This window comes from Bos javanicus, chromosome 8 (assembly GCF_032452875.1).
Source record: "Bos javanicus breed banteng chromosome 8, ARS-OSU_banteng_1.0, whole genome shotgun sequence".
In the NCBI taxonomy this organism is placed as follows: Eukaryota; Metazoa; Chordata; class Mammalia; order Artiodactyla; family Bovidae; genus Bos; species Bos javanicus.
In genome coordinates, this window is record NC_083875.1 from 60,765,676 (window position 1) to 60,780,725 (window position 15,050).

General features: G+C 43.8%; 2 protein-coding genes across 2 annotated transcripts; both read right to left on the reverse strand.

The window, feature by feature from the left end:
• Window positions 1-7,486: 7,486 nt before the first annotated feature.
• LOC133253427 (olfactory receptor 13C7-like) lies at window positions 7,487-8,469 on the reverse strand. Its single transcript, XM_061427055.1, has one exon. It carries the CDS (start codon window positions 8,467-8,469, stop codon window positions 7,513-7,515), a length of 957 nt encoding a protein of 318 aa, XP_061283039.1. The 3' UTR covers window positions 7,487-7,512.
• Window positions 8,470-13,837: 5,368 nt separating this feature from the next.
• On the reverse strand, window positions 13,838-14,848 carry LOC133253428 (olfactory receptor 13C7-like). The gene has a single exon (XM_061427056.1). The coding sequence runs from the start codon at window positions 14,792-14,794 to the stop codon at window positions 13,838-13,840; it is 957 nt and encodes a 318-aa protein (XP_061283040.1). The 5' UTR covers window positions 14,795-14,848.
• Between the last annotated feature and the right edge of the window lie 202 nt (window positions 14,849-15,050).

Consider the following 15,050-nt stretch of genomic DNA (forward strand, 5'->3'; position numbering starts at 1 on the left):
AGGCCTCCACAGTAACTTTGTGATCTGGAAATGCTGTTATGTTCCTAATAGTTTGAATCTGATGTTCTGCGAAGACAGACAGAGGACTGTCTCCAGAAATCCACAGTGGGTCACAGTTTCTGGAAATCTAGTTCTCTTGGATAACTAAAACAACGATTTTTTCCAGTCTTGAATATGTTTGACACATAACATGTAAATTTAAGGTGTACAATGTGTTACTTTGATACATTTATATATTGTAATATGATTGGTGTCATGATATTTATCATATCACGTGATTATAGTACAGTATTGCTATCTGTATTCATTATACCATGCGTTAGATCACTGGGGTATTTACTACTTGTTGCAAGTTGTAGGCTTCCCAGGTGGCACTGGTGGTAAAGAACCACTTCCTGCCATACAGGAGACGTAAGAAATGTGGGTTCGATCTCTGAGTCAGAAAGATCCCTTGGAGGAGGGCACGGCAATCCACTCCAGTATCCTTGCCTAGGGAATCCCATGGACAGAGGAGCCTGGTGAGCTACAGTCCATAGGACGGAAAAGAGTCAGACATGACTGAAGGAAAAAAAAAGTCTTCCCTGGTGACTTCGATGGTAAAGTATCTGCCTGCGATGCAGGAGACCCAGCGTCAGTCCCTGGGTTGGGAACATCCCCTGGAGAAGGGAATGGCAAGTTTGTACCCTTAAACAACATCTTTGTTATGTTACTATTTTTTTTGTTGTTGTTATCATTCCCTCTTCATAAATGTCCACTCAGGAATCAGTGGACACTGATAGTCCTTGAATCTTTTGGCTGAGCTTCTAGGTACGTCATTCAGACTTATATCCTGTCACTGATTATGCCCCCCAAGTAATCTAGTCCAACTCTGTCTCCCATTGTAGATCTTTCTCTGCACCACACTGATGCATGGTTTTTCAGTTTCAATTTGATTTCCTCTAGTGATGAAGAGCCCACTACATTCCTAAACAATCTACTCCATATTTTCAGAGCTCTAGAGTATTAGAAAATTCTTTTTCATATTGAACCAAGCAGGTAGTTTTCTAAGTTTTTCTTGTCCATATGATGGTTGTCAGTGGTCAGCTTCCTTTAAAAATTGCATTGAATTTGTGCAAATACATCAGGTCTGTAAGCACAGAGATTTGGGCTGCATTCTAACCTGCTGTGTAGACTTCAGTGCTCCTTCCCTCTCTTAGACTCTCAGGTTACCCTCTTCTGCTTTGGAATTGGAACAGATCAATGATGTTCAAACTCTTTAAGAGAAAGAATTTTTGTTTCCTTAAATTCAGAACCCCCACTCCAAGTATATAGTGGGCTTCCCAGGTGGCGCTATTGGTAAAGGACCTGCCTGCCAATGCAGGAGACATCAAAGACATAGTTCCATCCCTGGGTTGGAAAGATCCCCTGGAGGAGGGCATGGCAACCCACTCCAATATTCTTGCCTGGAGAATCCCATGGACAGAGGAGCATGGCAGGCTACTGTCCATGGGGTCACAGAGAGTCAGACATGACTGAAGTGATTTAGCACAGCACACATCACACCAAGTATAAAGTAGAGCTGTGCTTGTTGAAGTGGGCCAGGAGGGCTCAGAAAGTCTGGGTTGTTCAGCCCATGAGGCCTGCCAGAGACCAGGCCATTGACGAGCAGCTCTCAGAAACTGTTTTCATTACAGGCAATATAAATGGCACCTCTGGAGTATAACAGCAGGACAGCTGCAGCCATTTCTGTGGCTATAGTGTGAATGGTGCTCCCTGGAGTTGTACAGAAGAGGCTCTGAAACTGTGGGACCATCTCATCCTAGGGGTGTCTCTGAAGTTAGAGGAATCCATGAAATGAGACAAAAGTTTCAGAGGCTTCTTGCCATCTAGGTTTTTCTAACCCGGGATTTTGAATGGCCCTTGGTCTTTGTGATATCACTGAAATTGTTTCATTTCCTCCCTTCCCAACCCCCAGGCCCTTCAGAAAATCAAGTCAGAAGCTGGAAATATCCCTGTGCTGATAAAAGGTTGAGGATTACTCTTATAAGAACCCTCACTTACCTTTTTTAGGAACCTACTGGGAAAGGGTCCCTATGGTCTGGGAACAGTACATGGGCCAGAAATATCATCACTAGTTTGAAAGGTCCAGGCTGAGATGTCCAGCTCTGATGAGAAGAAGGGGTGAAAGCCAATTCCTCCCACTCTGTCTTACTTCTGTGTTTTAGGCAAACTTTCTAAAGGAACAACCAGTCCATGTAGAAGGCAATTTGAAATCAGAACTGCAGTTGGGACTATTGTGTTCCCTAAAGTGATTAAAAGTTCGGAAATGAAAGCATACAAAGTTAGGGAACTTTTTATACTTTTGGGACAATGTCCCCAAGATCCAATTATGCTGAAAGCACTCCAGGAAAAGCTTCTTTTTCTCATTCCTTTGTTCCTGCTGGAACTTTCCACTCTGAGGCCACTGAAGGGCATCAGGGGAAGCATTTCCATGTGCTGCTTGAATTTGTACAAACTTCAAAATGTTTTAACTTCTTGAAATCAGCAGCTTGGGAGAGAAGAGTTATTTAAGAATACTCTGTGTTCACAGCATTGTGGAATCAGCCTCTATGGACACACTGTTTCTAAACCAAGTGCTCAAAGTCATGATTTGTATGCTTGGGGGAACTTCCACCCAGAGCCATGGGGAAACTTCAAGGAGGAGATATTTTTCGGCCAGGGAGAGTAAGGGCGAATTTACACATGAAGAGACAGGCAACGGATGGGAAAAAGGGACTTACCATCCTGGGGATGGAGGTTGGCATGGGGCTTGGGCTTGAATATTTCTTCCACAGCCTCAGTATGTCATATGTGTGAAAAACATCATGGGACAGGAATCTGGGATGTGATAGCAGCCTTTAAGATGACCCCAGTAATTCTTTCCTACTGGATTTCATGGCCTTATATAAATCTCTTATATAACCAGTTACCTTTAGTAACTGCTTCTAACCTAAAGAATGAGTCACACACAACTGAGCAACTGAAAATCAACGGCAGGACATGGTTACTTCTTCTTTTACAAATTAGCCCTTCAAAGATAGGAAGACTATAAGTCATTACAGATGTGCTCAGTTACACTGAAGATGTGAGCCTGAACTAAGCACAACCATCTACAATAACTCAACAAATAATAGAAATTAAACAGTAACTCAATAAGTATATAATAAAATCATGACCAAAAGCTATCCTGGCAAATCAGACTCTGCCATCAGTCCAAGAAGCCCAGGGAATTTCAGGCCCTAGGTGACCTACTTATAAGAGGAGCTTTTCACTGTTATTTATGGGAAAGAAATAGTAACAAATACAAGAACAAGCACCCGATGGGATACATCTTCCTTCTATAATGAAGCTGCTAGAAAGTTTACTAGACAAATTTGTGGCTTGCCAATAGCAGTCACTATAAAAAGTCTGTATATTTAGACAGACAGACAGATAGTTAGTAGTCCACTTTTTTGGGTAGAATCTACTCACAGTGAAATGCATAAATCTTAAGTTCATTGCTAACCCAATAAAATCAATCGATAGAATCACAGAATGGAATGTAGTTGCCAGTGACCAGGAGGAGGGGCAAATGTGAGTTACTTAATAAATGGGTATAAAGTTCCAGTTTAGCAAGATGATTAAACTCTAGAGATCCATGTACAGCATTGTACCTATAGTCAACAGTAGTGTAATATACACTTAAAATGTTGCTAAAAGAGTATATATCATGTTGTGTTCTTAACCATAATAAAATAAATCTTAAGTATATCATCCAATGAGGTTTTACAGATGTTCACACCCATGTAACCAAATCTTATCACTACAGAATGTTTACAGCACAACCAAGAGTTTTCTCATGCCCCTTACCAGTCAGTCCTCATTATTATGATTATTAGCAGTCTCCTAATATTTTTCACTCTTTGTAAAGTATTACCTTTTCAGAAACATCAAATAGATGGAATCATGTGCAAGTCTTTATATTCAGAATAAGGTTCTTAAAATCTGTCATGTTTTTACATTTTTTTTAGCTTGTCCCTTTCTATTACTGAGTAGTATTTCATTAAATGAACATCTTTGTTTATCCTCTCCTTCTTGATGGACATCTGAGCTGTTTCTAGTTTTGGCTGTTATGAATAAAGCCATTATTAACACTTTCATACAAGTCCTTTTGTAGATGTATATTTCAACTTTTCTTGGCTAAATATCTGAGAATGAGATTCTGGATCATAACACAGGTTTACACTTAGTTTTCTAAGAAATGGATAGGTCTTTTGCCAAAGCATGTGTAATATTTTACATTCTTATCATAAAAGGACAAGATGTCTCATATCACATCCTTGCCAACATTTGGTGTTGTCAGTCTAAAATTTTAGCCATTCTGATAATGTGTAGTGGTATCTCATTGTTGTTTTCATCTGCAACAGCTAGGGCCTTAGCTTTCAAAAGGCCATTATGTCAACTGTGTTGGGCCAGCTACTTCTGGATGGTGCATGATGTGGAAGGGTCAGTGGAACCCATAATCGTGATTCCACAGCAGCATCTACTTTGGTAAATGAGCCCCTTGGTCTGATGAGATTTTATGCAGGATTCCATGCTGTTAAATCAAACCTTCCATGAGCTTTCAGAGAGTGATATTTGCTAATACCCTACAGAGAGGAAAGATGACTTATACTCAGAAAAGGTGTTGCTTTTAGTCAAGGTGAGTCTCTGTCCCTTCCAGAAGGAAAATGGTCTAATGCAATCAGCTCACCACCAGGTGGCTGGTGAGTCTTTTCAAATGAAGGTTGGTCTCTTGCTGCCAGTTTGAATATTCAGCTGCTGAAGTAGCTACATCAGCCTCTGTGAATGCGAGGCCCTGGTGGTTAGCCCATAGACAGCCTTCTGCTATCATGGTTACTCAGTTGTACCAATAACAGAGGTTGGATAACATCAACTTCTTGAATCATTTTATTGTTTGTTGAGCCTAGTGGGGAAGATGGAGACTCTGAAGAATCTCCTGGAACATAGAGTGTTAAGGAGGTGAGAGATACCACACTCAGCTTCAAATAATTAAATACTATGATAAGACATTGCTGTGTTCTCTTCAAGGCACCATCCCACAAGAGAAAGGAACCATAGGTTCAGGGAAATTCACAGGTGGGGGTCACCTGAGATATTCTATAGGCCCCCTTCATTGTGAGAATGAATATTTTTCAAGCACAGAGGACACACTCATGGTCACCCAGCTCTATGTGGGAGGGCAAAGATTTGAACCTAGACCTCCTGTAATACATCAACCCCTAGACATGTTCCAAATTTACGGGTGATAGAATTGACAGAGAGCAAATCCACTGTAGCAGGAATGGATAATTGATTGCAAGAAGCACTACATGTTGACTTCAGAATGATTATTTCAAGACTGATTTCTAAAAGACTTTTGCAGTGCACAAGGCCTGGCACTCTGCACTTGCACAGGAAAGAGCATATCTATTTCACACCAGTTAGTAATCATATTAGATGTGACTTTTATTACCCCCCTCAAAGCAAGTAACAATCTAGATTAGTGAAAAATAGAATCTAGTATCAGGATGCAGGGGTGTCCTTTGGAGGCAAAAGTGCAGTAATGTGGCCAGATTGAGGGGAAAAAGGAAACCAAGAACTGAGAACATAGGAAGATGCCTTCATCTCCTGTCTTTGCTCTTTGGCTGTTCTTTTATTTTTGCAGACTTGTTTTCTGTTTAACACTCTCTGCCAAAATAAACTTTAGTCCCTATCTGGACTTAATATCTACATTAACTATATATTATACTATAGAATATATATTGGTTTATTATGTACAGTTAGTTCCCCAAGACATATGTTCAAACATGATTTCCTTGTAGCTCCCATGTTTGCATGTTATAGATTCAGCGAGTCTTTAGGCACTAATGACAATCCCCAAAACCTGGCAGAAAGAACCTGCTTGTTCTAGACAGAGTTAGCATCAGACAGCACAGACCTGGGTCCCTCATCTCTGTGGATGAGGTTGAGGGGTGATGGGAAAATGCCCAGAGAAATTGTTGGTTCATAAGCTAGAAATCTAGCTAAAAATGTGCTGCAATAATAAACTGAAATTGATCCAGTTAAGTGTGATTTTGAACTCTGTGTCATGAAGTTCCCTCAAAGGAATTATTTAACATATTTCATTAATAATAAACACTGTTCATTTATTAATTGAGAGGCTATTCTTTGCTGGCCACTGTGCATTTTTAATATATATGATGCCCTGTTTTAATTTATTCCCCACCATAACTCCTTGGGGTTGGTTTAATCATCACTGTTTCACACATTAGAAAACCAAGAGTCTATGATATTAAGTCATGTTTGTAATGTGCCAGTCGAGTGTAATGTCGAGTCAGGGGCACTCGATATGAGTCTGGCTTCACAGTCTATGCTTTTAACCACAAGGGTTGTTACAGATAGATTTTTTAGCAGCTGGTGCCCATGTCCAATCCAAATCTTAGACATGATCAAGTATGACCACGGAGGTTTGGATGCTCGCAAACATTAATTCCAGGGAAAGGAAAGGACTCAGAGTATCACTGTCCCAAATGGATATGAGTTTGAACAAACTCCAGGAGGTAGTGAAGAACAGGGAAGCCTGGTGCACTGCAGTCCATGGGGTCACGAAGAGCTGGACATGACTGAGCAACAGAACAACAACAATAATTAAATACAGACTTCTATAATATTTGCCCTTGGCCTGCAATATCTAATTTCAGTTGGTGTTGAAACAACTCTTCTGCAAATCTGGATATGAATAGATGTGCTCTATGTACAGAGGAGAAGAAGGAGTTTCCAAAAATGGGCGCTGGGATTTTATATTTGGGATATAATTGGCTCTGAGAAACACTCTGAGCCCCTGCGGTGAAAAGGGGGTTAAATATTGTCATTTGGGATGTTTTGGTTTTGGTAATTTTCCAAAATGGCAGATTGGGTTTTGGTTTGGACACCAGTTAATCAATGACTTTTCAGAAAGGAAGTTTAAGGGGGAGGGGACTTATGTATACCTGTGGCTGATTCATGTTGATGTATGGGCAGAAACAAACAATATTATAAAGCAGTTATCCTCCAATTAAGAAGAAATAAATTTCAAAAAGAAGTGACTTTTCCTCACTGCCATGCTCCCCATTATACAGTGAGCAGAAAACAGCATGATTACACGTACAAATTGGAGCTAGTCTGCACATGAACAAAGAAAGAAGCACTTTTGTATAAAGTTTTAATTTTTTTTTCAGAATAAAATAAATTGTAATAGTTACTTATCCTTGCTTCTAGGTGATTTAGCATAGCCCCTCTTCATTCTAAAGACTTGATGTTCGATTTTCAGATATTCAGAAAAGCCCTATCTATATGTGCATCTTGGGGATCAGTCTTGTGATGATACTGTTGTGGAGGGTCATGGAGCCAGTCTATACTTACCAAGTGGCCATTCCCTAGGGGATCTCCTGTGTGCAGAGAACTGCAAGGTACACTCACTGCTCTCTCCCGCTGTCACCTAGGGAAGCATTTCTGACTCACTAGATTCTTCACAGTGACCTTCACATCCTTGTTTCTTAGGCTGTAAATGATGGGGTTGAGCATGGGAATCAGCACCCCGTAGAAGAGGGAGATGAGCTTGTCTGAAACATCCTGGTTATCTGCCCCCAGGGAGTCCTTAGATTTGGGCTTCCCATACATGAAAAGAATAGTCCCATAGAAGATGACCACCACAGTGAGGTGGGCAGAGCAGGTAGAGAAGGCCTTTTTCCTCCCCTCAACTGAGGGGATCCTCAGGATGGTGGTAAGGATGAAGATGTAGGAGACAAGAATGAACAGAACTGGGACCCCCAGGAAGATCACATTGGCCACCCCCATACTGACCACATTGATGGAGATGTCAGCACAGGCCAACTTCAGGACAGCCAGGATCTCACAGGTGAAGTGGTTGATGACATTGTCCCCGCAGAAGGGTAATTGTACTGCAAGAGAGATCTGTACCAAGGAGTTAGCTCCACCAGCCAGCCAGGAGCTGGCAGCCATGGACACATAGACAGCCTTTCTCATGACCACAGGGTATCTCAGGGGGTTGCAGATGGCCACGTAGCGATCAAGTGCCATCATGCCCAGAAGCACACACTCTGTGGCTCCCATGGCAAAGGAGAGGAACATCTGTATGGCACAGGCTGAGAAAGAGATGGTTTTCCGGGGAGTAAGGAAGCCATCTAGGACTAGAGGGATGGAAGAGGTTGTGTAGCAGATGTCCAGGAAGGAGAGGTTCCCCAGGAAGAAGTACATGGGCGTGTGCAGGCAGGAGTCAAGGATGGTCACCAGGATGAGGACCCCGTTGCCCAGTAGGATCACCAGGTACATGAGCAGAATGAGCACAAAGAACATTTTCTCCAGCTTCGGCTGATCCGACAGCCCCAGCAAGACGAATCCTGCCACAGTGGATTGGTTGGCCAGTTTCATTTTAAATTATCTCTTCTACCTTCAGGAAAACTGAGGACAGGAAACACATATTTATGGGGATCAATATGTACTTCCAGAACTTATAATTAAATTTGACCTTTGACATGCTAACTTATAGTATTTGCATCTAAAGGATGAAATTCACTGTTCACTAAAGTTACCCTAAAAGTCAGGATATATCAAATTTAGAGCAGGAAAAGTAGACCCTGGAAATCTAATTAAACCATGATATATGACAGAATTTTAGCCTGATCAGTAATGTTAACTCACTTGAAGAAAGGGATGTGTAAGGATGGATCCCCATGAGGACTGTAAGAGAGGAATTCTGAGGGTGTGCTGCCTGATCCAGGCCTGCCTGTCCCCACATTGTCCCTGCAGGTCCTTGGGGGCTTCAGGCTGTCACACTTAGTGATGCTGACAATTGCCATCACCTCACTCACTTTCCTGGCTCTAATTCTGTGCTTGTGTAATACTTTTCTGATGATAATTTGGCTCCACATGGAGTCCTACACAGAATGTGATGAGCAGAGGCCAGGAGTATTAGGGTATGCTTAGCATCAACATTAGTTACTTGGTGCCTGGCTAATACTTCATTTCTTGTGAGTCTGGTTGGCGACCTCCCTTTGTTGCACTGTCAATAAGGAGTTTCTGGTCAGAAGACCACTGCCAGTCCATATCCCCTCTCTCTACTCATGGCCTTTGCCCCCAGAACTGCAGTTTCCTCAGGCTTTACCAGCTCCTGGGGCTGGGAAGCAGGGACAGGGTCAAAGGGCAAGTGTCCATCATGCCTCCAAGTATGAGCATCAGTGACTTTTGGACCAAGCTCCATACTTTTGGAGCGGTTTTGTAAGTCACAGCTCCTAGCTCAGGTCCTTCTATTCCTGAGCTGATTAAAGCCACTGCAGTGCTATGACAATGCTTTCTCCCCCACAGAAAAAATTCTACCCAGCTTTGCAGAAGAGTGGCTCAAAGGAGACATGCAAGTAGGATGCACTTTAGTCACCATAGAGCAGTAGGTCTAGTACATTAGAGAAAATCTCAAGCCTGGAGTTCTCACACTAAAGATGAAACTAAAGCTCAGTGAGGATAGGGCTAGGTTGGAGCCTGGCTCCTCACCTTCTCCCTTCATCTCTCTGAATGTAGTTTTGCTCCATTCGTGCCAGAGCAGGTCTACTGAGGAGCAAAGGACTGATTATGAAGTCTTGGTCATCCTCACTTCCCCAGGACACTCATGTGAAATAGAGGTGTCACACCTTTCTCCAAGACATCTGCCTCATAGCAGTGTGTCCCTGGGCTTCATTCACTGCATCTGTGACTATTACACTGGTGCTGGCTGGGGGAAATTGGGTGGGAGAAACCAGGCAGAGTCTCAAGCTACCCTCATGCAATTATTAGAGGAGATTAACTGTAGGTGTCAGGAACATTTGAGAAAATGACTAAAGAGTGTCAGACTAGGCAGGAATGTTGTAAAATAACTGGTCTTGCCTCTTTCGCCTCCATTGTGTAAATACTTTCTATGAGACCCAATTTTTCCAATTGCTCCTTTGAATACCTTGAGTTATTTGAATACCTTGAATACCTTGGCTCCCACTCCTTGATCAGAGATCCTCTATTTTTGGAAAGTTTTCCTTTAAACTGAACAGAAACTTCTTTTTTCTAATATCATCCCCACTCCTCAACCCTGCTCTGTCCCAAAGTGGGTCTAGGCTTCCAGGCCGTGCCTGCTCCCTTCCCTTTAAAACCCTTCAGAGAGATGGAAGCTGTGACCAGTCCCCACTCGTGCCACCTGTCCTCTGCTCCCCACTAATCTGAGGAAGGTTTGGCCACAGAGAGAAACAGGTCTGCGCCCACGTGGGGATGAGGCCATGGTGGGGACAGGAGCTCACCTGGGCAGGGAAGATGGCTGGGAGGTGATGGCTTGAACTGCCTGCCCTGACCATCCCCTGCTGGTGAGGCTGTGCCTGGAAGCATGCAGCAAGTTCGGTGTAGCTGCCTTGGAGCCGAGCAGTCCCTTCAGAGTTCACAGCCAGTGAATGAGAATTGGGCCTTGGCCGTAGCTGCAGGGGCTCTGATTGCTCCCTTCTCTGGCCTTGTCCACCTGCAGTGAGCTAGCAGGAGGGAGAACAGCTCAAGGAACTGCTTTCTGAGGTCCTGGCGGTCATGCTCTTTGCCCCAGCCCTCTCTCCAGAGGTTCTGTCAAGGAGCCATGGAGCAATCTAGAGCTCTGGTTGTTCGGGGCCAGTTTTAATCCCAGAAGCAATTTAAAGTTTGGTGGAGGCCTCACAGGAGTGTAGGGCCCGTGTTCCATAAACCCAATTAGATAAGCTGCAGACAGCTCTGTGTAAATCTCAACTCACTAATATTCCTTAGATTAAGAAGTTTCCGTCCTTGCCTTGCTGACTTTCCTGGGAGGAGAGGAGAGAACTAAGGTCTGATTGTGCTTTGACCACAATGGTATCTATTAAAGGGGACTCTGCCCTTGTCTCTGCAAGGCTAAAGGTGGTCATCCCTCTGCTCCAGAGGTGCTGGCCATCCCTGCAGTCCCTCAGCATCATACTGAGCTGAGTGAGGATTACAGGCTAAAGCAGAGGACATGAGCGGCCAAGAGAGCTCTGGGTTTGGTGAAAGAGCAACAGGGTCATGCTGTAGGTGGAAGTTGCTCCAGAGTTACAGGCCAGGCAGGTGACTGGCTTCTGGATAGTTGGAGATCTCTGGTGGCTAGGAACATGGAATCTTTCAGGTAGTCTCACCGGGGGCCAGTGAGGTGAGTCAGGTGGTATGGGACATGACAAAGCCTGCTTAGCAGGCCTGAGGATGGGGTGTTTCCCTTAGAAGTGGATGAGGGGGAAGGCTGGGAGGAGGTGAGGAGCTTTGGATTGAAGCCTAATCTCTATCAAAAGCAACTGATAAAGACTGGTCTCAGTGTGTGTGTGTATATAACTGATCACTTTGCTGAATATCAGAAACTAACACAACCTCGAATATCAACTATACTTCAATTTAAAAACGAAAATCTGAAAAGGGGGTGCTGAGTCACAGGCCCCTGCAAGGGTAGCCTCGTGAGAGCCATGTTCTTGGGGAATACCTGACCTTGATTAGTGGTGAGCACGGTTCTGAAAATATAAAAACTGACTGCTGATTTGTTTACCTGAAAGTCAGATGTAAGCATACGTAGGGGAATAAGAGAAGAAATGTGTAGTATTAAAAAAAAAAAAGATTTGTTTTAAAGAGAAGTAGGATAATTTGCTAATAAAAAGATCCTAAGTACTAATGCTTCATTAGTAAGATGAAGGAAGTTGCAGTCCGAGTTCTTTCTATATCCTTGTCATCCCTGCAGGCATCATAGTCCCTGTTAGTACACGGGAAATGCAGAGGTCTCATCATAGAGTGTGGGTTCAGCCCCCTCCATCCACGCTTTCATCATTTTCATAAGGACTGAGAAGAAGGGGCCCTAGAGCCCCTGCCTGGGGATCTCTACCACCCACAGGTACAGGCTGGCATGGTTAGGGTTATCTCTTAGGGAAAAGTGTCCCCATCTTGGACCTCGCAAAGAAGTCTACCAGCCACACGCCCCACGTCTCTCTGAGCACAAGAGGTGAAGGTGGGCAAGGGAAGGTTGAAAGTTAATTGGGGAGCGAAGTCTGTATGTCTTATTGAGCACCTGTGTGCTGATTAAATTTTAGGCACTACAACCCAATATATCTGTAACTATCAGGTCCATATGAAGGCTGTCACAGGCCTGGGGACTCTCAGAGTTCCCACCCCACAACATGTCAAAATGTACCTACATCTCATTATAAGTATGATCTTGTGGTAAATCTGAAATAATTTTTCTACTTCTGTTATTAAAACTATTTGACTTACAAGTGACTTATTTAATTTGTAATTCTATGTCTTCTCAACAATAATCATTAAAGCCCAGGAGTTCCTATAGAAGTACCTAAGTACCAAGTGTTTTAAAATATGGCACGTGAATACTGAAATTTACCCATTACTGTGGTTGACATATATTCCCCTTTATAGGCATGTAAATATACAATTATTAAGAGATTTTTAAGAGTTTTTAATTTATTTTGTTTGTAGTTAAGAGCCAACATATTTTCCAGACATCAAACATCTTTGTCCTCGGATAAAACCTCATAGACCTGATTCCGCACTCATATGCCCAGGGTGTTGCCAATGCTCTGAGTTGGAGTAAAGACACTCATACAGTAAATACAAATGAAGTTCCATTCATAGAACTGAAAAGTAAGAGAATCGAATTTAGCAAGTTGTTTGTAGGGGATAATTTTTTCTTTGTCTGAACAAAAGGAATTTGTTGAGTTACTTTCCTTGGGAGTCAGGCTGCAGGAAACACTTGAGAAGAACGTGCTCTGGGAACCCCACATGAGGTTCATGTATCAGTGCCAAGACTGACCATTATTCTCTGTCCCGGGTTGGGTCTCCCAGGAAGTCGGCTCTGGTGGGGAGATTTTCATGCAGGATGCTGACTGGGGAGTGCTGCTAAGATCAACACCTGTGGAGTAGGGGGTGGGGAAGGAAGCAGGGCTGAGCAGAGGAAGAACTCTGTCATGAGGAAGCTCTCAGGGTGGGATGGCTCTTTAGAGTCATCCCCATCGGAAGCAAGGAAGAGCAGGACTCTATATTGACAATGACCAATCAGTGGATGTGTGCTGCCTCTGGGAAGGGAATGTGACTTTGGGTGAGTAAACTCTCTTGGACCAAGGGCAGGCCAGCAGAGGGACTCACTGTCAGCACTTTGAGCAGCTGAGGCTATGAGAGCTTCAGCCCGAGGTAGGTGAGAGTCGGGTCTGAAGGAACACCGCACATCCACTGTATACTCTTTATATAGAGAGATATATTATTTGTTTATTTGGCCATGTCAGGCCTTAGTTGCAGCATGCGAGATCTTTGTTGTGTCGTGTGGGATCTTTCAGTGTGGTGTGAGAGCTGTCTAGTTGCGGTGAGCAGGCTTAGTTTCTCTGCCACATGTGGGATTCTAGTTCCCGGATCAGGGATTGAATCAGTGTCCCCTGCACTGGCAGGTGGATTCTTAACCACTAGACCACTAGGGTAGTCCCCCACTGTACACTCTTAACTAATACTTCCCAATGTGTACTATGCATATGAATTACCTGGGGAATCTTGTTAAAATGTAGATTCTAACTCAGTAGGTCTGGAATGGGCCCCAAGATTCTACATGCCCAATAAGCTCCCAGGTGTTGCTGATGCTGCTGCTCCATGGACCACACTGTGGGTAGCATGGCTCTAAACTGAGTTTGCCCCTCACCTGGCATTACTTCGCATTGGGATTTTCAAGTGACAGTCATCAGAGTGTGCAGATCATATCATGGGACACATCCCACAATCACTGAGTGGAGTGTTTCTGAACCACGAGGTTCTTCACAGCAGCCTTAATGTCTTTGTTCCTGAGGCTGTAGATTATGGGGTTGAGCATGGGGGTCAGAAGTCCATAGAAGAGGGAGATGAGTTTGTCTGCAAGTTCCTGTTTGTCTGTCCCCAGAGGGTCCTTGGATTTGGGCTTCCCATACATGAAAAGAATAGTCCCATAGAAGATGACCACCACAGTGAGGTGGGCAGAGCAGGTAGAGAAGGCCTTTTTCCTCCCCTCAACTGAGGGGATCCTCAGGATGGTGGTAAGGATGAAGATGTAGGAGACAAGAATGAACAGAACTGGGACCCCCAGGAAGATCACATTGGCCACCCCCATACTGACCACATTGATGGAGATGTCAGCACAGGCCAACTTCAGGACAGCCAGGATCTCACAGATGAAGTGGTTGATGACGTTGTCCCCGCAGAAGGGTAATTGTACTGCAAGAGAGATCTGTACCAAGGAGTTAGCTCCACCAGCCAGCCAGGAGCTGGCAGCCATGGACACATAGACAGCCTTTCTCATGACCACAGGGTATCTCAGGGGGTTGCAGATGGCCATGTAGCGATCAAATGCCATCATGCCCAGAAGCACACACTCTGTGGCTCCCATGGCAAAGGAGAGGAACATCTGTATGGCACAGGCTGAGAAGGGGATAGTTTTCCTGGGGGTCAGGAAGCCATCCAGGACCAGGGGGACTGAGGAGGTTGTGTAGCAGATGTCCAGGAAGGAGAGGTTCCCCAGGAAGAAATACATGGGTGTGTGCAGGTGAGAGTCAGACACAGTCACCAGGATGAGGACCCCATTGCCCAGCAGGATCACCAGGTACATGGACAGGATAAGCACAAAGAACGTTTTCTCTAGTTTGGGGTGGGCAGAGAGGCCCAGCAAGACAAACTCTGTCACACTGGATTGGTTGGATGCTTCCATTTCAATCTCTCTTTTTCATCTCTAGGAATACTGAAGGCAGAAAATACATGTTTGATTTCTTATGGCTTGCTTATGTCAATACAGGGGGATCATAATATGTGTCATGTCTCTAATTTTAAGCCTACACTGTAGGATTCAACTAAAAAACCACTTATCTAAAAGCCAGGTTGTGTTTCAGTCAAAATCATGAAGAACAGACTAAAAATCTCATGAAACTTAATAAAATGAAGGACATTTTTGTGTAGTCAGTGATTCC